This window comes from Poecilia reticulata, linkage group LG23 (genome assembly GCF_000633615.1).
Source record: "Poecilia reticulata strain Guanapo linkage group LG23, Guppy_female_1.0+MT, whole genome shotgun sequence".
NCBI classification, from domain to species: domain Eukaryota; kingdom Metazoa; phylum Chordata; class Actinopteri; order Cyprinodontiformes; family Poeciliidae; genus Poecilia; species Poecilia reticulata.
In genome coordinates, this window is record NC_024353.1 from 569,814 (window position 1) to 590,209 (window position 20,396).

Here is a 20,396-nt window from a genome sequence, read left to right on the forward strand (position 1 = left end):
CCAAACAAACTACGGAGCGAGGTGAATCTAATTAAGTTTAAAGTAAACTCTAAAGGTCGAGTTCACTTTTAATAATCAGGTCAGGCAGACCGACGCTACGCAATGTGTTTTCTAACACTTTATCCCATAAATCTCAGTGAATTGTAACATTTTTATGAAGAGAAAACATGCAGGCTTTGTATGTTCCGAGCACTGAACTAAGCTTTTGATCTCGGGCTGACTGACACAGCGCTGTCTTCTTCCAACATACACACTCAAAATAAGTATTTAACTCGATAACGTCAACTGTGAAAGGATTTAAGACCTCCAAGTTCAAGTCGGGTGATTTAATGTGTCCCGCTGAAAACCTATTTAAGCTCAAAACGATGTGGAAGACATCGCAACCCCACTTTCGCTCGTTAAGTCGCGTCTATAGACGATTTAAAACCCCCGTCGCCCACCGCTAGTGTTAGCAAGCTAACTTAGCCACCAGTCAACACCGCTCGGAGAAACCGTCGGCTTTACTAACTAAACAACCAGTGTTTGTCGCCTTCACCGAGCCACGTCCGTTAAAGACATCCCAAACAACCTACCTGCCGTGAAACCAGTCCTTACAGATGTCGCATTCGATCATAAACCGGCTCACATCGTAGGGCTGCCGGCAGACACAGTACAGCGGGGCCGCCGCCATCTTCCTACTGTCCCCAAACAACGCAGGAATGAAGCGGGCGGGGATTTAACCCACAGTCCGGAAACACCCGAGGTGAGAATTTAAGCATCCGGAAACACCCGAGGTGATAACGGGGCGTCCGGATGAAGCCGAGGACAGAGATGTATGGCAGAGCGTTGTAACATATAATCTGAGGCAGGGTAGAGTATCCAAAAATTGTCATCAATTTAAAGTAGTACTTCTTGTTTTTAGTCAACATATGTTTTACTCGTGTAAAAGCACCGAATATCTGATCTGAAGATCTGAACATTTGATTTAATATTTCAAAATCGTGAGACAAACAAAAACATAAACTTATGAGCAAAATGTAAAAATTACAAATGTAGGTAGAAGAAATATTTTCCTAATGTTTGTTTTTTCAATGAAAAGCTAATAAAACTAATACCTATCTACATTTAGCATTTACTGTATCTTCTTGACCTCCAAATGTAACAACAGGTTCAGTAGATAAATCATCTTGTGACGTCTTGCACCGCTTTAATTATTGTATGATATGTAGTTTTGCCATAATCCCGAACCGTTACGAGGTCCTCCGTTCTATTGAAGCCCACCTCTGACGTCAGTTTCCAAATTATTCATTTCCATCTGTCTATGTAGGCCCACAAACAATAGGCTTTTTCCAAAAAGAAATGGGTGACATAACAAAACAGTGTCATGATTTTCCTTCTCAAGAACAAACTGAGATTTGTTTTCCTTAATTATTTTTGTTTTTTTACTAAATATAGGAAAAAAATCATGACAATCAGCTTTAAATAATATTACATTGTACAAGTAGGGATTAGTGAGCCCCAGGAGAGAGAAATGTTAAAAAAAACCAAATCTCACTGTGAATTTTTGTCGATTTTTAGTTCGATGTATAATTTAATGTAGAATTTGGTGTATTGAGTCAATGTGCATATATATTTTTCATTATTAATTGTCTTTTTTTTCCCTATAAAATCATATCTTCTTCATAACAAAACGTTTAAAAATGTTGAAAATAAAATGAGTGAATCAGAATCATTCAGCTTCATATTCAGTTAGGTATAATAAAAATAAATATAATTTGATTAAATTATAATAATAATATGTTACATTATTTAGGTGCCTGAATCTAAATGTTCATAATCTACCAATCATTAACGTTTTAATTTTATTGACTCAGGTACACTTAAGTTTATTAAACTAAAATAAAAATACATGTAATTAAATAAGTCTGATTATTTCACTTTATTTAGGTACTGAAATACAAATGTGAGTAATTTATCGGTAAAATTCAAATTCTATTACTGGATATATTAAAAACAATAAAAATACAATACTCAGAAAAGGATATAAAGATAAAATAAAATAAAATACTCAGGCATACAAAAAAATAGATTAAATTGAATTAGTTTATGTCACTTTATTTAGGTGTCTGACTCAAATATGCATAATTTACCTGTCAATAAAATGTCAATTTTAAATACAATTAGAATCAAAAATAATTTAGATCTATTCAATTAGGCTCATTAGAATAAAATAAAACTGAATCCCATTATGCATAATCAGCAGTTATTTATCAGTAAACACGCCGTTATCTCGCCCAGCAAACAAAAGCTGTTTCTCTGACTCATTCCACCGCTGAATATTTGCATGGCTGCACACATTACAGCATCCATTTTCAGCCTGAGCAGCTCAGAGGAGCTTTAAAAAAAAAAAAAAAAAAAAAAAWCAAAACACAACGCAGACGCTCAGCGTGTCTCAGCGGAGGATGTCTGACATGCCCTACGTGCCTGCGTGCTGAATAGCAATGGGACCACCGACCCGCAGCCTGATCCGAGAGCGGACATCCCAGCCCATCCCCCCTCACATCACATGCATCTATCTGGGCTGCTCTGCGTCGCAGCTCCGCTGAAGATGCATGAAGACTCGTCTGCAGATTCGTGACTTTATGGATGCAAACAGTTGTCAGAGCTGCTAGCAGTTAGCTGCACTTAGCTAAAGAAGGTCGTTATCAGTTCATTTTAACTGATTGGACAATGTTTTGAAGGAGCAAAAAGTGCAATACTGTGAGCTGCAAAGACAATATAAGTTTGGATTGGAAAAATAGAATTAAATCAGTTAACACACTGCAAAAAAAAAAGAACTCTTACTAAGTATTTCTGCTCTATTTCCAGTGCAGATATCTCACCACACTTGAAAAGAAACAAAACTAACTTACAAGTAGATTTTTTTTTAGCAAGATATAGGAGCAATAATTCCTTAATATTGAAGAAAAAGTGCAAATTATAAGTGAAATAATCTGTCAGTGGAACTAAAAAATCAATATCAAGAAACTGCTGACTTATCTGTTGCTAAAAAGTCTTGTTAGTTTTGTAGTTTTTCAAGTCTCATAAGATATTTGCACTAGTAAAAGTCCAAAAATACTTAGTAAGGAGTATTTTTGCACATTGTCATAAAATAAAAAGTTATTTTGTTTGCAGTACCTCAATAATTAGTTTTGATTTTAAAAGTATTGGCATATTATTTAATTTTAAGCCACCTATTTCCTTTATTATAAGTTAAAATATCTTCTCCCATTGGCAGAATATTTCACTATAACTAGTACTTATGAGACTAAAGTCATAACATTGCAACTTTATTGTGGTAATGTAAGACTTTATTATCACATCATTACCACTTTTATCATCGTAATACTTTGACTTTATTCTGGCTATTTTATGACTTCATTCTCGTAATTCATTTTTCCATGTTTTTCTTATTTACTTTGTCGTAACTAAGGTATTTAGATAGAAATTAGGCAAAAAGTAAAGATTTAGATTTTTTCCCTTTTCCTTTAACAAATCAAATGATCTACTGTTTGGATTTAGTTAGGTCCTATTTGTTTAATAATAAAATTCTTATATGCATGTTATATTTAAACAAGTGAAAACAAAAAAATTCAAAAACAAAATTTTCGGTTTCACAAACAAAAAATTATATATTTTAGTGTCCAGGCGCCATCTGCTGGTGAAATTGTATACTACCGTTTACAAGTCCGAGCACGCTCCACGCAGCACCAGCTTACGTCATCACGTAACGGTGCAACAGACGAAGGCGACCCGCTGCCCGCTTCGCCTCTTGCGGTTTGACATCCTTCGATATGTTGCGTTTAAAACAACCAAATGCGTTTCAAACGTGACTCTGCTGGTCGCCACGGAAACCGAGGGCTGATTTTAAAACCGACCGGATGATAAAACAGGTAAGATGATTAAAAAACAGCGACGTCACATGAGCGAAGGCTGTTTACATGTGAAAAGGAGTTAACGGTCACTTTCATGTACATCTGCTCCTTTAACAAACCAGCAATTTTAATTTTTATTTGTAATGTTTTTTTATCGTCTTCCTGTCATTATGACGTCTAGACACAATAAAAAAATGTTATAATTAATGTTTAATAGCTATTATTAATTTAGACTCTATAAACAAAAGAAGTATTTTTATTAATACCTTCATAAAGCCTCCTCGGTTGATTACTCTTAATGGTAGATTAATTTTTTTATTTTTTAAATAAAGTAGTCAAATAAAACGTATGTATGCAAAATAAATATTTAACCAAATGTTTGTTATAAACATTTTTAATATGTTGCATTTAGTCTGCAGAAATGCGAGTTAAGGGTATTTGAAATGGAAAAATGTCAGAATATAGAATTTTTTCCCCCAACTTAGCTTAAGCTTTTAAGGAGGTAAAAGACTGCCATAAATGAGAATAAGTACAGAAATAATATATACATGAATATTAAAGTACAACAGTTATTTAATGAAATAAATAGAAAATCAGTTAATCAATATAAATTAATAAAAATTAAATTGTATATTATTAATATTAATAATATACAAAAATAATCAGTGAAAAGATCAATATCTTCCACTTTCTCCTAGAGCTACTATTGCTACAAATACACCGCAACTGACCAAAAACAACCAATCAGAGCCAGGAGGAGGGTCTTAGCGCTGACAATCACCTCATGTACGCTCTGCTAAATGTGCCAATAGCGGAGAAATGATTTACAGTTACAGGAAACCGGTTTATCTACTCTCAGTTTTGGTTATGCTAACTAACCTTAGCATTCACAACAGGCTCTGCTAACTACACTGTAGCAGAGAAAGTGATTGGCATCATTAAGACCCGCCTCTTGGATCTGATTGGTTGTTTCGTAGTCATCACTTTGAGCAGGCAATTTTATCACATTTTATCTGTCATAGTGACATACATAAAATACATAATACATAAAATATTCTTTTAAAAGTTACGGCTTTAAACGACGATGTAGATCAGTTTTAAACATATTTTGTGTTTGGAGGATTTGGAAAGCCGTCCTGACCGCTAAGATGAGGCGTCTGTCCAGAAGAAAAGCCCTGAGTCTGGTGAAGGAGCTGGACGCCTTCCCCAAAGTGGCAGACAGCTACATGGAAACGTCTGCGTCTGGGGGGACCGGTGGGACCAGAACCCTGAAACCAAACAGAACCGGCACCAGAAACAACCCGAGAGTAACCGCTCCGTCTGTCTCCTCCACAGTGTCCATCATAGCGTTCAGCGCCATGGCGATTCTGGCCATCTTGGAGTTCTTTGTGTACCGAGACACTTGGATGAAGTATGAATATGAAGTTGACAAGGATTTTTCCAGGTTAGCATTTATCGATACGTTAGCTTGCTGCATTGTGATTGGCTACAATACAGGATTTCCCCCAAAGCTTTATAAGCCTGGCGGGCCACCAGGCTTAACTTACTCCCCCGCCAGGCTTAGTGTTATTTATTTTTTGGTCATTTTCAACCTATCCAAAGAAAGAAAACTGCTGAAACATTGGTGAAAAAAATACAAGATAAAGCCAGTACAGAAATGAACAATATTTAAATTCCTGTCAAATCGTAAAAACACAAAATGTTGACAGAAGAAAAGTATGTAGAAGCAAAAGCGAAGCAGCAGAATGTTTCCTAAATATTTTTCTAAAACATGTCTCCAAGGAATTACATTAATTTCATTTTTATGGAGGACCAAAAGTGACATAATTAAAAATAAAAGCAGAAATATACATTGTCCATTTTAGGTAATATTTCTTTTAATATTTAATTTTGTTTGCCTTCTTTAAAAACCATCGTTGGTGTTTCAGTATTGTAAATGACACACAGTAAAATTTTCAAATTTACTGTCAACCTTTAACATTTTTACCATATAAAATGTTAAACTGTGCGATATAAAGCTAAATATGTATTTTTCTTGACCGCAGTAAGCTAAGAATAAATGTGGACGTCACAGTAGCAATGAAATGCCAGCGTGAGTAGCTGACGTTCTTCATTAAACTGTTTAAATGTGTTTAAACTTGTTAACTCAGGATTTACTTCTGTGTTTTTATTGCAGATGTGGGAGCAGACATCTTGGATCTGGCAGAAACAATGATCACATCCAACGGCCTGCAGTACGAACCTGTGAGTTCACCTGTTTGGTTTGTTAAATTTAACCAACATTTTTATGAAATCTGTCAATCAGAGACAAGAAAGGTGTATTAAACTGTTGAAATCAATTGTTTTCAGTTTTACTATTCTTTACTTGCGGTCTTGGGCCAAACAAAATCATTTCAAGGGCCACAAGTGGCCCCTGGGCCTCACTTTGGACACCCTTGACTTATTCCAATCTCTGTTTTTCCAGGGAAAATAAAACTTAAATTCAAAATAAGCAATGAAAAAAATGAGAAATCAGGAGCGTAAATACTGGATCAGGTGTAAAGCAACAGATAAGCCAATTAAAGGAGACGTGGAACAGCTGTGGCAGGAAAACTTAACGAGGAAACCAATTAACCCAAAGGAATCTGAACTAAGACTCAAGGAATCAAAGGGAAAAATCCTGATAATCCAAAAAATTTTAATCAAATATTCAACTAAGGAAGTAAAGGAAATTAGTTATATGGCAACACATTAACAACAATAATACACATGGAAAAAACAATTTAATATAGCAAGACCTTTAGAATATAAAAAAAAGAAATTTACGACACTTGGAGAAAAAAATGAAGTTTTATTAGTTGTTTGTTTTTGACTTTATTTTGTTGTAAAATAAAACCAAATCCACCAAAAAACATCCAGTTACACACATTCAGTTCCTCCAAGTGACAATAATATTCCTTCCTAGATTTAAACATCTCTGTATTTAAACATGTTTTTATTATTTTGGACCAAAAAGTTTAAATTCCAGCTCCAGCTCCTCATGTCAGTCAGAAAACTGATGACAGAAATCATTAAAAGGTTTTACTCATCTCATCTTTGTGCTTTTAATCAGGTCATTTTTGAATTATCCCCACAACAGAGGCTGTGGCAAAGGTAGGAGAAGTTTAATGCGAGTATTCAGCGTTATGTTTTAAGGATTCGACGGTAATTTGATGCTCGTTTTTTGTCCTCCAGGACGCTGCGTCTCCTTCAGAGCAGGCTGAGGGAGGAGCACGCTCTGCAGGAGGTTCTGTACAAAACGCTGCTGAAGGGAGCGCCCACCGCTCTGCCGCCGCGGTTCGTCTCCGCTCACACCACGCGGCTGGTATAGCGCGACTCAGCGAAAACGCTTGACGTGTGGTCTGGGTTTCAGGGAGGACGCTCCCAACGAGCCGCTCGACGCCTGCAGGATTCACGGACACGCTTACGTCAATAAGGTGGCAGGAAACCTGCACATCACAGTAGGAAAGTAAGGAAGTGAGCAGAAAATAATGTTCAGATATCACATTTTTAGATATTTTTTAATTTCATCTCTGGAGATTTTGGTCCATTTTAACAACAAAAATGAACAAAAATGTGTAAATATTAAACACTGATATCAGGTTGTAGCATTTTTAAGGTGAGATGAAATAAGAGAATTAACTCACTAATAACTGGCTGAGTAAATGTGCCGGAACTCTGCTAGGGTTGCTAGGCAACGGGCTGAGTTCTACTTGGATTGCTAGGTAACGGGCTGAGTTCTACTTGGATTGCTAGGCAACGGGCTGAGTTCTACTTGGATTGCTAGATAACGGGCTGAGTTCTAGTTGGGTTGCTAGGTAACGGGCTGCTGATTTGTGACTCAAAGTTTGGGAGGTTTTTGAAAATTTTCACACCAAATCTACTAAACTTGTTGCCATTAAACATTTTTTTTTTTTTTTTTTTTTAAGCTCTTGGGCCGTTTTTAGAAACAGTGATAACACAAATGGAAGTACTGGAAACATTTTACACTGTAGAAACATAAAATTTTAAGTATTTTTGTTTAGTTTCTCGTGCAAATATTTTAGTTCACTTGAAATAAGACAAAAACTTTTCACCGAGATAAAGGAGTTTGTTTCAAGTCAATAATAAAAATACTAGTTACACTGGCATGTCTTCTTTTGCCAGTATAACTCATAGTTTTTTATCAATATTCAATAATTACTAACCTAAAACAAGCTCCTATATGTTGGTGAAAAGTTACCTATAAGTTAGTTTTTGTTGTGTTACATAAAAGTAATATATTTGCACTAGAAGCTAAAAAATACTTGGTTGGCCTCTTTGTCTTAATTCTCAGCTGGATTTTCAAATTTGCACCGTTTATTTATTTATTACATTGTAAGGAAAACATTTTGTTAGATTTACATTACCTTGATGTCTTTTGTACCGATATTAAATTTCCAAAATGTTAGACAAACACACGTCAAGTTAATCTCCTGACTAACATTTAGTCTGTTTTAGGCCGATTCACCATCCGCAGGGCCACGCTCACATCGCTGCTTTTGTGAGTCACGAGGGTAAGAAGCGTCCAACTTTAATGGAAAACTTCAGAAATGACAGAAAATATTTTAATAATCTGCCAGTGGAACAGAGCATTTTCCCCATATTGTAATTTAAAATGTCTTGTTCCACTGGCAGTTTGTTTATTTCACTTCTAACTAGTACTTTTTAAAAAATCAGCACTAAGGAATTATTGACAAGCTCCCATAAATTGCTGAAAAGTTACTTCTAAGCAAAACTAAGATATTTGCACTAAAATCTTTTATCTTTTTGCAGTGCACTAACAGAGATGAACTTCTGTCTCCTCGTCTTTCTGCAGCGTACAACTTCTCCCATCGAATTGACCATTTATCTTTCGGCGAAGAGGTTCCAGGAATAATCAATCCTCTGGACGGCACCGAGAAAATCACCTACAACAGTGAGTTTATTCAACCGGAGAGACAAAATGGCGCCTTTTGTCTTTTACTGACCCAACAGATTACAATACGTCTATCACTACTACACCTTTTTTGTACAAAATTATTTTCGTCAGTTCTGCCTATTTTGATCGAGCGTGCTGGAACTCGGTTTGGGTTGCTAGGTAACGGATGGAACTCTGCCGTGGTTGCTAAGTAACGGGCTAGGCTTCCCTGGGGTCACTAGGTCAGTTTCTGCTTTTATTTATAAATCAACATTTGGGAGGTTTTTGACACATCAGACACCAAAATATATAAAGTTTTTTTTTTTTGAGACCCAAGTGGAAGTACAAATATGCGTATACTGCAAAAATAAAATATGCAAATATCTTAGTACACGTGAAATAAAACAAAAGTAATTTACATGCAACTTGTTTTAGGTTAATTTTGGTTTAAAGTACAAGTTAATCTTCCAAATATTTTCTAAGCTGAGATTTTTCCCACAAGTGAAAAAAATCTCCCAATGAAGCTAGTATAGACTTAAAACCAGTAAAATTAAAAACTTATTTTACTTATAGCATAGAGAAAAAGTGATAATCTACCAGTGGAAGTAGTGGTTTTTAAAACAAATATTAAGGAAATATTTACTTAAAAGAAGGTCCTATATCTTGCTGAAAAGTTAATTGTTAGTTTTGTATTATTTCTAGTTTACTAAGATGTTTGTTTGCAGTAGAAACTAGACCAAGATTTTGTGTTTTTGCAGTGTAAAATGCAGTTTTTAATGTAAATAAGTGTAAACGTGCTTTGGGTCTGCAGATAACCAGATGTACCAGTACTTCATCACAGTGGTTCCCACCAAGCTGAACACACACCTGATCTCCGCAGACACACACCAGTTCTCCGTGACGGAGCGAGTGAGTGGCCAGGCTGACTGCTTCAGGCGAACCAGTGTGTGTGTGCTAACTGTGTGTGTGTGTGTGTGTGTGTGAGGAGCGGGTGATCAACCACGCGGCGGGCAGCCATGGCGTCTCGGGGATCTTCGTGAAGTACGACACCAGCTCCCTGATGGTGACGGTGAGCGAGCAGCACATGGCGCTGGGACGCTTCCTGGTGCGGCTCTGCGGCATCGTAGGGGGAATCTTCTCCACCACAGGCGAGTCGGCGGCCATGTTTACCAGCTACGGCAGCCTGGGAGGACCACACTCTGTCCAGCCACACAGCACACAGGCCTCCATGTGTCTGTCCATCCATCCATCCATCCATCCATGGTTTCTGACTGATCTTCGTTATATTTGACTGAAATTTATTCCAGAATTGAACTTTTCAAGTTTTAACATTATTATTCACATTATTTCTTTATTTCTGAATTTGTATGTACCTTGAATTCTCCAGGCTGAACTTCTGGACCTCTGGTTCCACGTTTCCTTTAGCATCAAACCAAAACCATTTCATGTTCTCGCTTCCACCAAACTCATCAGTATTTGAATAATCCTTCCAGCATGCATGTTAAAAATACTGATATTTTTAAACCCGTCTTCCTGCTTGAAGGCATGCTTCACGGCCTGGTCGGGTTCTGCTTCGACATCGTCTGCTGTCGCTTCAGGGTCGGCGCCTGCAGACCCAGGCAGGTGAGTCCGGTGGATTCGGTTCTGGACCCGTGGATGGAAGCGTTTAAATGCTTTAACCACTGAATCTGTTGCAGGATCTGCAGCTGAATAACCTGAACCACCACCAGGCTCCTCTTCTGGCGGGAAACGCTCCGCTGTAGCCTCACTGTGATCTGAAGACCGTCACCTCCGTTTGTTTCAGTAAAATTCACATCCTTCATTGCACTGTAGGTTAAATATCCCCCCAGTAAATGCATTCATTGTGTTTTAGTGACTGTAAATTTGAGGTTTAATTGCTTAAAATGATGTATGATTTGTTATTTAACAGATTAAAAGAATGCAAACAAAAAAATTCTTTTTTAAATTGAGATAATCCCTTAAAGCGTAAAAGTATCAACCAGCAGGAGGACATTTTCCTGAAAAAGCAACAAAACCGCCTTGTGAGACAGACAGCAGCACAGATGCGCTTTTTATCCTCTTTATTTCAGTTTTGCCAAGCAGACCGAATCTCGTTAGAGCGGGGAACACAGCTGGTCAAACAATTCGCAAAAATGACACCAGTGAGAGAGAATACGATGTTCCGGGTTATGTTGCCGTTTGCGCCGGCAGGACGTCCCGTCTTGACTGAACAAAGACGGTGCTGTTACCAAACGGACAAACATGGATGACAGCATGAAGATAGCCCTGTAGCTCTTTGGGGACAACCTGACAAAACCGATTCGTCACGCAGTCCGAGCGCGAACCGACGCACACACACACAACAAAACCAGAGTTTTGCATAAACATTTAGTTTCTTCCCTTTTTCTCCCGTGAAATCTCATTCAGTTTGAGAGCAGACAACGATGGCCGCCCAGGTCTCCTCAGACTTTACGTTAAATACTTGTTGTAGTTAGAGGGAAGCTCTGTGGTCCTGTGAATACAGCAGTGATTCAACAAATACAAGTTTTTGGTAACTAAAGTTTTCTTCTTATAAAACTAGATACCAACCACACCAAACAGATGGGTCTACTCCCTTAAATAGCAGCGATTCTCCATTCGGTCAGATGTGGAGTCCCTCATGGTTGTGTACTTGGACCCAACCCACTTTTGTATTAGCATTTAGCCTGTTAGTGAGCGTCTATGCAGACGACTCGACTGCACAGCGTGTTGAAATAACCGTCGGAGTGTATTTTTTCAGAGAAACACAACTGTTGCTAGCGGTTACCGCTTTGATTTCACTCTGAATCGTTCACCTAACACTCCCCACACCCCAATAAATTACATGATTGATTTTGGACAAATACTTTTTAAAACTGCTTTGAGTTCTTTAGCATTAGATGCATCATAATCCTTCATTCTTCTTCAGTGCAGTGGACCTCCGCTTGTTCAGTTTTCGTAGATTTTTCTTCGGAACATGATTCTTCTCGTAGAGTAAATCTGATTTATTTGAAAGAAAATGCACCTAAAATACCTCAATGGAGTCCAACTGGTTTTCATTGGTGCTGACGGCACAGAAATGATATTAAGCTGTCAACTTAGAACAGCAGCGCTGAGCTGTGCTGTGGGGAAACATCTGGACAGCTGATTTGGTTCGTGATCGGCTGGTTTAGGTTATTAATATGTACAATTTCAATATTTGGAAATAAACTCAAGATGAAGAACTGTTTTATTGTTGCGAAACAAGATATCCAATTGATTCACAGGCTTTTACAAAATTACATTTAATTGGAAAAATGAACTGCAAAGCATTGATGAATCCATATTTTTACCTAGACTGATTGCCGAGCAGGAACTTGGAAAGGTTAGCCCAGATAACGCAGTGCTAGCTAGCTAGCATTCTGTTTGTAGCCAGAACAAACAAGATGGCGTCTTCTTTCTGCTAAATTTGGATCCTCTGAATTTCAACAACCGTTTTTTAAGTTCCCTTCACTGAGCTTCTGCGTCATAAAGCAAAACATTGGTCATCGAACAGACGCTCTTCAGATGTCGCCGTTTTGTTTGTCCGATCAGCACCAATGGAAGAGTGTACAGTAATGCTAAAACAGCTTCATATCAATGAAAATTAAGATATATTTTGTGTTTTTAGCTGTTAGTCGGTAGCTGAGTGTTTTTAAACCGGGGGTCCACTGCACTTTATTGTAAAATTTTAGAGGTTATCCTCTCAAAACCCTGATTAGGACCATTTTAAGAAACCATCTACAGTTTGTACTACGCTATATAAATAAACTCCACTCTGATGTACTATTATGTTTATATACCACACTGTCGAGGTCTAACACACAATCAGACTTGCTTTTTTGGTGCAAGTATAAAGATGTAAAAGTAGTAAACCCAGTTCAGTACAAACAGCTGTAGAAACAAAGCAGATGAGCGTTCAGGTTCGCCCTCAGACATCAGCCAGAAGCTAGCCTAGCTGGCCTCAGCGTTCTGATGTCATGTGGGCAAACCGTCTGGACTGTCATCTTAAAAAGGCAGTAGATGCACAGAATGCAAGACGTATTCGAGAACAAAACAAAGCAAAATAAAAATAACTACGTAGAGTTCGCCCACCTCTGCTGCAATGACGCATTTCAAGTATGGAAAACACAGATCTGTCACGAGGCAGGAGGTCGGGGAAGGAAGTGGGAAATCACACAGAAGGCGTATTGTTGCATATATAATTGGCCACTTTGAAGGAAACATTAGGTAGAACATAAAAAGACACCACTTTCTCTTTAGGACAGTGCTTTTCTGACGGGAATGTCAAGTTTCCCAACTCAACCAGTAACTACATAGCAAATAGACCTCGTTATTTTCCTTCTGTCAGCCGCAGACGTCCGCAGAGCGAGCCCCGTTTGTCCACGTCCGGAACGTCTGAGCTTAAGGTGACTTTTTTTTTTTGTTTTGTTTTTTTTTATTTTTACCGCCGACAGCTGAAGGCGAAGGCTGCCCGTCTCCGGCTCAAGGCTGTGAGGAAGACTCAGTTGGTTAAGGTGCTGGAAGCACGGAAGTAGGAGAGGAACTTGAAACAGAGGCTGACCACGAAGTACCAGATGTTTCTGGCCATCTGGGAGCGGGCGATGAACACCCGCCAGATGAAGACCACCAGCAGGGTGTTGAAGGCGTACCGGATGTTCCTCAGCCTGGAGGAGGACAACCAAAGACACCAGTAAGGTCCAAGACCTTTCATTCAACCCTGGACCTGCGGTAATGGGGAGCCAGTGGTGCAGGTTTTTAAAAACATAACTAGGGTTGATCAGAAAAGACAAAAAAAATAAATAAATTCATAAATTCTCTTTAAATAATCATATCTTCTAGATAAAACATGTAAAAGTTTACACTCGATCTCCAAACATTATTCTGATGCAACTCACTGTTTTCACAGAGTTGCTGTTTGTTTAAAAGCAAAATGTACATAAATGATCGCCCCTCCCAAAGTCTCACAAAGAAACGGTGGGAGTAACCATAGCAACCGGTTCTGTCCCTCTGCAGCTTGATTCGTTTTAAATCAAGAAACTTCCAACTATTTAATGCACCTCAACTTGATACTGTTTTTTATAAAAAGCTAAATCTGCATTTAAACAAATAAAAAAATAAAAAGGATTGCCCATTTCCCGACCTCCTGGAGAAAAGGCGGGAAAAGCCATAGCAACCAGCATAGCAACCAGCGCTCAGCTCTTTGCCCCTCGGCAGCTTCAAGTAACTTTCACCTATTTAAATCACCTAAAGTTGTGCAATCAAATATTTTACTTTTTTTTTTTTAAATTCAGTTGCTGTTTGATTAAAAGCAAAATCTACATTTAAATAACAAAACGGGATCGCCCCTCCCCCACGTCACAGGGAAATGGAGGGAGTAACCATAGCAACCAGAGCTCAGCTCTTTGCCCTTCAGTAGCTTTAGCCGTTTTTAATCATCCAGTGAAACACACAGGGAGGGTTTTCTCTGAAAATAAAGTGTTGTAGTATTTTTCCGGCTGACTTACTTTCGGAGATGCTGCCTGGCAGCAGGAATGTCGGACATGTCTTCGTTCAGGACGTACTTCTTGGTGCCGATGCAGTAGTTCTCGATGTATTCGGGCCAGTTCAGCTGACGCACGTCAAAGTTAAATGTCTGGGAAAACAAATTCCACTCAAATTCAGAAATACTTCACCGGAACCAGAGGGAACAAAAACCACAGAGGAAGAATGTCGACCCTGAAGCAAGGACGGAGTCAGAAACTCATTTTCAGGACGAAAAATAACAAAAAAAAGTTCATTTTAAAGATTATATGCATTCAGACTAATAAAATAACTAAAACTCTTTGCTGCTTTTAAACTGCTTACATTTCCTGCAAGTTTCCCTCAAAACGCTTAAAATAAAACTGATTAATCACATTTTTGGTTTTTGAAGACTTTGCTGTTTTTTTTTAACCAACGCTCTCCTGGGGTTTCCATAGCGATGAGTGATGTCATCGAGCCCAGGGCGGCCATCTTGATGACAAGTGTGTTTTACCGTTTCTACTTATTTGGACTTTGAATTCGGGTTGATTGTAGGACAGAGTATCAGGACCAGGCTGTGAGATTTTATTTTTTAATCACAAGAATAATGTTATGATGAAATCGTAAATAATGTGAGAATAAAGAGTTAATGTTGCCAGAACAAACAGGAGAATGAAGAAATAAATAGTAAAACATTAAATGAGGAATGTTGAGCATCTTGTGAAGTCAAACTCTGGATAATAGATGAAATATCGTAAAACACATCAGATTAAAGATATTTATAACTCTAGAAGATTTCTTATTAATTAAATGACTTTTTTGTCGTAACTTTAGGACTTTAATCTGCTGATATTGTGACCGTTTTCTGAGCAGGTCTTCATATTTCAGAAGGGATGATTGAAATAAAAGCCAGTTTTTGAATTCGTAGTAATGCGCCTTTCTTTTGGAAAAGAAACCAAACAAGCCGCATCGTCCAGCCGTAGCGTTGCTGCATCTACAGTTGTGACTATTCAGTTGATCGGTAACAAGCTGAGCGGTTTGGTTGGAAGAACAACGTGGCGCATCGTCTCAGTGAGACGTCGTTTTACTGGTTTTGGTGCGGATGCCTCTGCAGGCTGACCTTCCTGTCCTCGGGGGTCAGCTGGCCCATCAGCATGCTCATGTTCTCCGAGTTCCACTCCCAGTCCTGGCTGCTGAAGTACTCCAGCAGGTGGATCGCCTTGTGCAGCCGGTTGAAGATGCGCATCATCCTGCAGGGAAGCACAAACCACCTTCAATGCAGACCCACGTCTCCGTCACGCAGCCAACCGAGGACGAGGATGTTCGCTGTTCTCACTGCGGCTTCTGTCCGCACAGACGGAGGAAGAGGTCGTAGATGAAGGCCGGGATCTTGTGGCTGACCAGGATCCAGTACTGGTTGATCAGGTAGTTGGAGGTGATGTTGGCGTTGGGTCTGCGGAAAGCCTGCTCCAACGGGTTCCTCTTAAAGGACGACATGACATGGTGCTCTGTCAGGAGACAGAAACACACAGAACCACTGATCTGTTACCGAAACCAACTAATCTGGTGATTAATCGTTATGCAGACTCTAAAAAGCTTTGGAATTATTTATTGTCGCTGCAAACAAAACAGAAATTGGAACAAACCTTCATTTGTTATTTAAGTTGTTTTAATGAGAAACAAATTTAAAGAACATGATTGAATCGCTTGTAAATTAGTTTTAAAGTGGAATGATTTTAAATTCTCTTTGTTCAAATTCTGCAAAAACCACAAAAAACCCAATTCACACATTTTATGATTCAATTAAAAAACTAATCAATTAATTTGCAAGTGATCAAGCATTCACTAAAATTTTGTGCTTTTATTTTTAGGCATAAAATGTTGACTTTCTTGCTTAAAAGAAGAAATGTTTTGGATCTTTTGATCTAATATTGTCTAACAGAAAATGCCAATTTTTAAAAATTCAAATAATTAATAAATAATCTTTAGTTGCAGCTTTAACCTGAACATTTTTTTATAGAGTCCAGTTTAGTTCTGATCGGGAGGAAGAGGTGAGAGGAGAATATCTTTTAAATCCAGATAATGAAAAATGTCTCTGGGAAGCGTTTCCTGTGAAACCGCGAGGGAACAGAAGGTTTGTGCGTTTGGGATAATCCGCGCTAATCTCTGCCTCCCCGGCGCAGCAACAGAACCCGGCTAAACGCCGCCGCGCCGTTTTTACAGTGCAGCGTTCAACTCCACCTTCACGACAGGTGGAGCCGCTCAGGGGGATCCCAACATCCCACGGTAACCTTTGACCTTTTGTCAGGACGCCCAGTCCAGAGACGCTGCCATGTGAGCAGCAGACGTTACGTCACAGCCTCGTTTCCATGCCGACAGGAGCGAGGCGGCTGCAGGGGGCTGAGATGAGCGGATCCGAGGTGACAGCCAGCTGCGGATCGATGACATCTGGAACATCTGGATCTACATCCGGTTGTGATTCCTGCGGGAAGTTTGTTAATCTGGGAGCGGCGAAGGGATCGGGTTGATTTGGTCTGACGATTTTAAAGTTAGATTTAAAATACAAACTGAGGTTATCGAGGATCCTGGATGGAGGGAAGAACGGATGGACAGACGGCCATCTGTAGTTTTTCTTCCTGGTAACAGAATTAGGAATAAAGTTTGGGATTTCAGATGTTTCTGTTGGTTTCACGTCATCAGATTCAGACCAACGCAGACAAACTGACTCTCGTTCGGTGACGAGCTGCTCCTCCAACCTGCTGCAGCCCAGCGACGACCGAGGATTATAAACCAGCGTTTCCCCTCAACCGCAGAATTAATTAGCAATCACCGGGTTAATCTCTGACATTTCTCCAGACTAATCCTTAACGACAGTCTGGGATGTTATTTAGCGCGGGAGCCCACAACCTACAGATGAGAATTAATCTCTGCTTCAGTAAACATGGAGTCTGGATGAGTTTCTACGTCTGTCCAGCAGGTGGCAGCCTTTCCCAGCGTTAATCCTCCACTACAGCAGCAGAGTCAGAGGCGACTGATTGATCTGTGATGAAGCAGCGACATGAGACGATGGGCCCAAACCGCCGCATTGACCCGCAGCGGCAGGTTGCTGTTAGCATCAGGGCGGCGCGGCGCGGCGTACTCACCGATCTCCCCCCAGTGGAACGGGTTGATGCCGCCGGTCGTGCAGTTGTACACCAGAGCCGTTTTAGGCCTGCAAAACAAGAGAGACCCGGGTCCAAAAGTGCCTTAAAATGTGATTCATGTCTGTTTTAGACACAATAAATGTTGGTGTTTTCACACGGCGCCTCCAAACTTTTAGGCCTGTGGAACAAAAAACAGCAAATTAAATCTGCTGGCCGACCACAAGACTCGTTAAAAATGGAAATAAACATTTCTTTTTAGGTTTGACCTCCTCAATGAGACATTTTTATAAAATCTGTTGTAGGGACGCGGCTATCATTTTAGTTATCAATTATTCTGACGATTAATCGATTAATCGGATAAAAAAATGGGCACAATCTGCAGATTTTTTATTTAACCACTTTTTTTTTTTTACACAATATAGAAACACATTAAATGATGCAAAGATACATAAATATTTTTTAAAAATAAGAAAAGAAACATTTTATTGCCAAAAATGCGACAACATCACATTCCTTTAGGGAACGCTCGATTACTTTGATCAGAGGAGGAAACTGCAGCTGAAAAAGTCTGACTAATAATTTTAACCCTAAAATTTATGCTTTAAATTGACTTTAATGACTCTAGTTACCGATTAATCAATCATTAAATTAGTTCACGATCATTTCAATGATCAATTAATCACGATTAATCGTTTGAGTCCTAATTCTGTTTGATTCTTGATGACTCTCTCTCATAAATTGGAGGTTAAGGAGTGGCCCAGTCAAAGTCTGGACTTAAATACAACTGAATGAGATAATCCTGGTATTAAACTGTAAAGCAGTAAAAATGGATCCTTTATCAGTTTTTAAAAAAACCTTAAATATGGTCTTTACTGCCAGGATCAGCCCAAATTAAACTCGGCGCTGGCGTCCGTCACTGACCAGCTGCCAATCTTCAGTTTCCCTGGAATCTTTGGCCCTTAAAAAAGGGAGCGGCTCCGTTTTTCCAACTCATTCCCTCCGAGCAGAACGTCTGACTCAGTCTGAGTCAACGGGACAAACATTTCCAGACCGGAGGACGGAAACAGCGAAACGGTTCAGATTAAACCTGCAGCAGATTTTCATGTTTACAGTCAAAAACTATTTCTTCTTCTTCAAATGCTACACACATTTTAGTCACTAAAAGAGTTCCATAATTTAGAGATTAAATGAAGCTTCCAAAACATTTTCATGGCGACGCTTCAAACTTTTCCAGACGTGAAAAATAAACGATAAGCAGAAAGGAAGACATGACAAGGAATGCTGAGGAAGGAAGGTAGGAAGGAGACAAAGAGTAGAGAGAAAGAAGGGAAGGAAAGAAGAAAAAAGGAGACAAGGAGTTAAGAGAAAGGAATGAAGGAAACAAGAAAGGAAGGAAAAAAAATTAAGGAAGGGTAAAAGAAAAAGAAAAAAGGAGACAAGGAGTGTAGAGGAAGGGAGGTAGGAAACAAGGAAGGAAAAGAGGATGTAAGGAAGGAGCAAACAGAAGGACTTGAAGACAAAAGAAAAGAAGAAAGGAAAGGAGTCAAGCCGCTCTATAATCTATAATCTGTAAGTAAAAGTCAATCATCCACCTGATGGAGGAGCTAAGCCCCGCCCACAGACCCACCTGTGCACGGCGGTGTACCAGCCGGCGGCCAGGGTCAGGTTGATGACGACGTCGACGGGGATCAGGTCGGCCACGGCGTCGTTGTTGGCCCTCATGGTGCGCAGGATCCCCTTCCCCGCCTGGCAACACAACACCAGATTAGCCTAATCCTAATCCGGCTGCCGGAAGCCGTCAGGCTCACTCACCGCGATGAAGACGCCGCTCGGCCCGTTGAAGTTGTCGATCCAACCCTGAGGAGGAAGAGGAGGAGGTGAAGAGGCGGAGAGAAACACAGGAAGTGAATATTCAGATTAGGACATTTTTCAAGATGGCCGCCGTTTTTGAGCCTCTTTAATTATTGCCATAAAATGTGATCAAATTTAACGACTTGGATGAACTTTCATGTGCTTTTGACTTTGTTCCTCCTGTTCATAAAACTTAAATGTGGTAAAATCAGAAACTGAGGAAGTTTCTGTTTGCGAGTCTCACACCAGGTGTGACAGAGAGAAACACCGTCTCAATGGTTAGCGTTAGCTTCTGCCATCTTTTATGAGTTCTACGGTTTAGCATTAGCTTCTGCAAATGTTTTATGTCTTTATTGCTTTATTGTTAGCTTCTGCTATTTTCTGTGTTTTGGGGTTTAGCGTTAGATTTGTGTAACAGTTCAGCCTCAATGGAGCTAACACTTTTTAAGTGGTTCAGCATTAGTTTATGCTAATTTTTTAGTGTTTAGCAGTTTTGTCTTAACTTGTGCTAATTTTATGTGTTTAGTGGCTTAGCATTAGCTTATGCGAATTTTTTATTTGTCCAGCTGGTTAGCATTAGTTTACGCCAATTTTTAAAAATGTGCTTAGCAGTTTAGCATTAGCTTACACTATTTTTTTGTGTTTAGTATAAAAAAAAAATGCTAAACACATTTTTAATTAGTGTGAAAAATTAACTTGCGGCAAGTTTAGCATTAGCTGTTTAGTAATAGAGTAAAGATTCCAGTTCATTAAATTAGTGGCTATTCAACCGAATGTTTTGGTTTTGGCGGCCATCTTGAAAACACTCCTCCAGTAAAAGGAAACACAAGATGATTGATTTCTATGTGATTTGACAGCAAACTGAACGTCTTCTGAGTTTTTTGGCAGAAATGTGCTGATTAATGTCCCTAAATGCTCCGGGGTAGACCAACACTCCAACTGCCAGGAAAGAAGAAGAAGAAGAAGGGGGGAGAGGGAGAGAGAGAGAGAGAGAGAGAGAGAGAGAGAGAGAGAGAGAGAGAGAGAGAGAGAGAG

General features: G+C 39.2%; 3 protein-coding genes across 6 annotated transcripts in view; 1 reads left to right on the forward strand and 2 right to left on the reverse strand.

Moving 5' to 3' along the window:
- kdm7aa (lysine (K)-specific demethylase 7Aa) overlaps positions 1–716 on the reverse strand; it is a 31,678-nt gene extending 30,962 nt beyond the window's left edge. Inside the window, exon 1 of the mRNA XM_008400358.2 lies at positions 573–716. Within this exon, the coding sequence (XP_008398580.1) occupies positions 573–670 (98 nt within the window). The 5' untranslated portion in view covers positions 671–716. The remainder of the gene's footprint in view (positions 1–572) is intronic.
- Positions 717–3,751: 3,035 nt separating this feature from the next.
- Positions 3,752–13,362, forward strand: LOC103459111 (endoplasmic reticulum-Golgi intermediate compartment protein 2-like). 3 transcript variants are annotated; one of them, XM_017302746.1, is made up of 14 exons: positions 3,752–3,911; positions 5,014–5,147; positions 5,229–5,337; positions 5,939–5,985; positions 6,070–6,137; positions 6,985–7,025; positions 7,107–7,208; positions 7,285–7,380; positions 8,391–8,446; positions 8,749–8,847; positions 9,641–9,738; positions 9,815–9,977; positions 10,373–10,452; positions 10,527–13,362. In XM_017302746.1, the coding sequence occupies exons 2-14, from the start codon at positions 5,042–5,044 to the stop codon at positions 10,590–10,592; spliced, it is 1,131 nt and encodes a 376-aa protein (XP_017158235.1). In that variant the 5' UTR covers positions 3,752–3,911; positions 5,014–5,041; the 3' UTR covers positions 10,593–13,362. The 3 variants fall into 3 exon arrangements, with proteins under 3 accessions (XP_017158235.1, XP_017158237.1, XP_017158236.1); XM_017302748.1 differs by having other exon boundaries at positions 10,373–10,448; XM_017302747.1 differs by having other exon boundaries at positions 9,818–9,977.
- Positions 13,051–20,396, reverse strand: part of LOC103459112 (fatty acyl-CoA reductase 1) — a 47,675-nt gene continuing 40,329 nt past the window's right edge. For both annotated transcript variants that reach the window (XM_008400361.2, XM_008400363.2), the window contains exons 7-13: positions 19,323–19,367; positions 19,138–19,256; positions 17,511–17,578; positions 15,704–15,875; positions 15,488–15,617; positions 14,373–14,500; positions 13,051–13,532 (exon numbers count right to left, since the gene is read on the reverse strand). In XM_008400361.2, the coding sequence (XP_008398583.1) occupies positions 13,370–13,532; positions 14,373–14,500; positions 15,488–15,617; positions 15,704–15,875; positions 17,511–17,578; positions 19,138–19,256; positions 19,323–19,367 (825 nt within the window). In that variant the 3' untranslated portion in view covers positions 13,051–13,369. The remainder of the gene's footprint in view (positions 13,533–14,372; positions 14,501–15,487; positions 15,618–15,703; positions 15,876–17,510; positions 17,579–19,137; positions 19,257–19,322; positions 19,368–20,396) is intronic.

Coding starts and splice junctions, on each gene's coding strand:
- LOC103459111 (XM_017302746.1), top strand. CDS start 5,042: ATGAGGCGTCTGTCCAGAAGAAAAGCCCTGAGTCTGGTGAAGGAGCTG. Junction 8,848..9,640: donor CGAGAAAATCACCTACAACA/GTGAGTTTATTC, acceptor TTGGGTCTGCAG/ATAACCAGATGTACCAGTAC. Junction 9,739..9,814: donor AGTTCTCCGTGACGGAGCGA/GTGAGTGGCCAG, acceptor TGTGTGTGTGAG/GAGCGGGTGATCAACCACGC.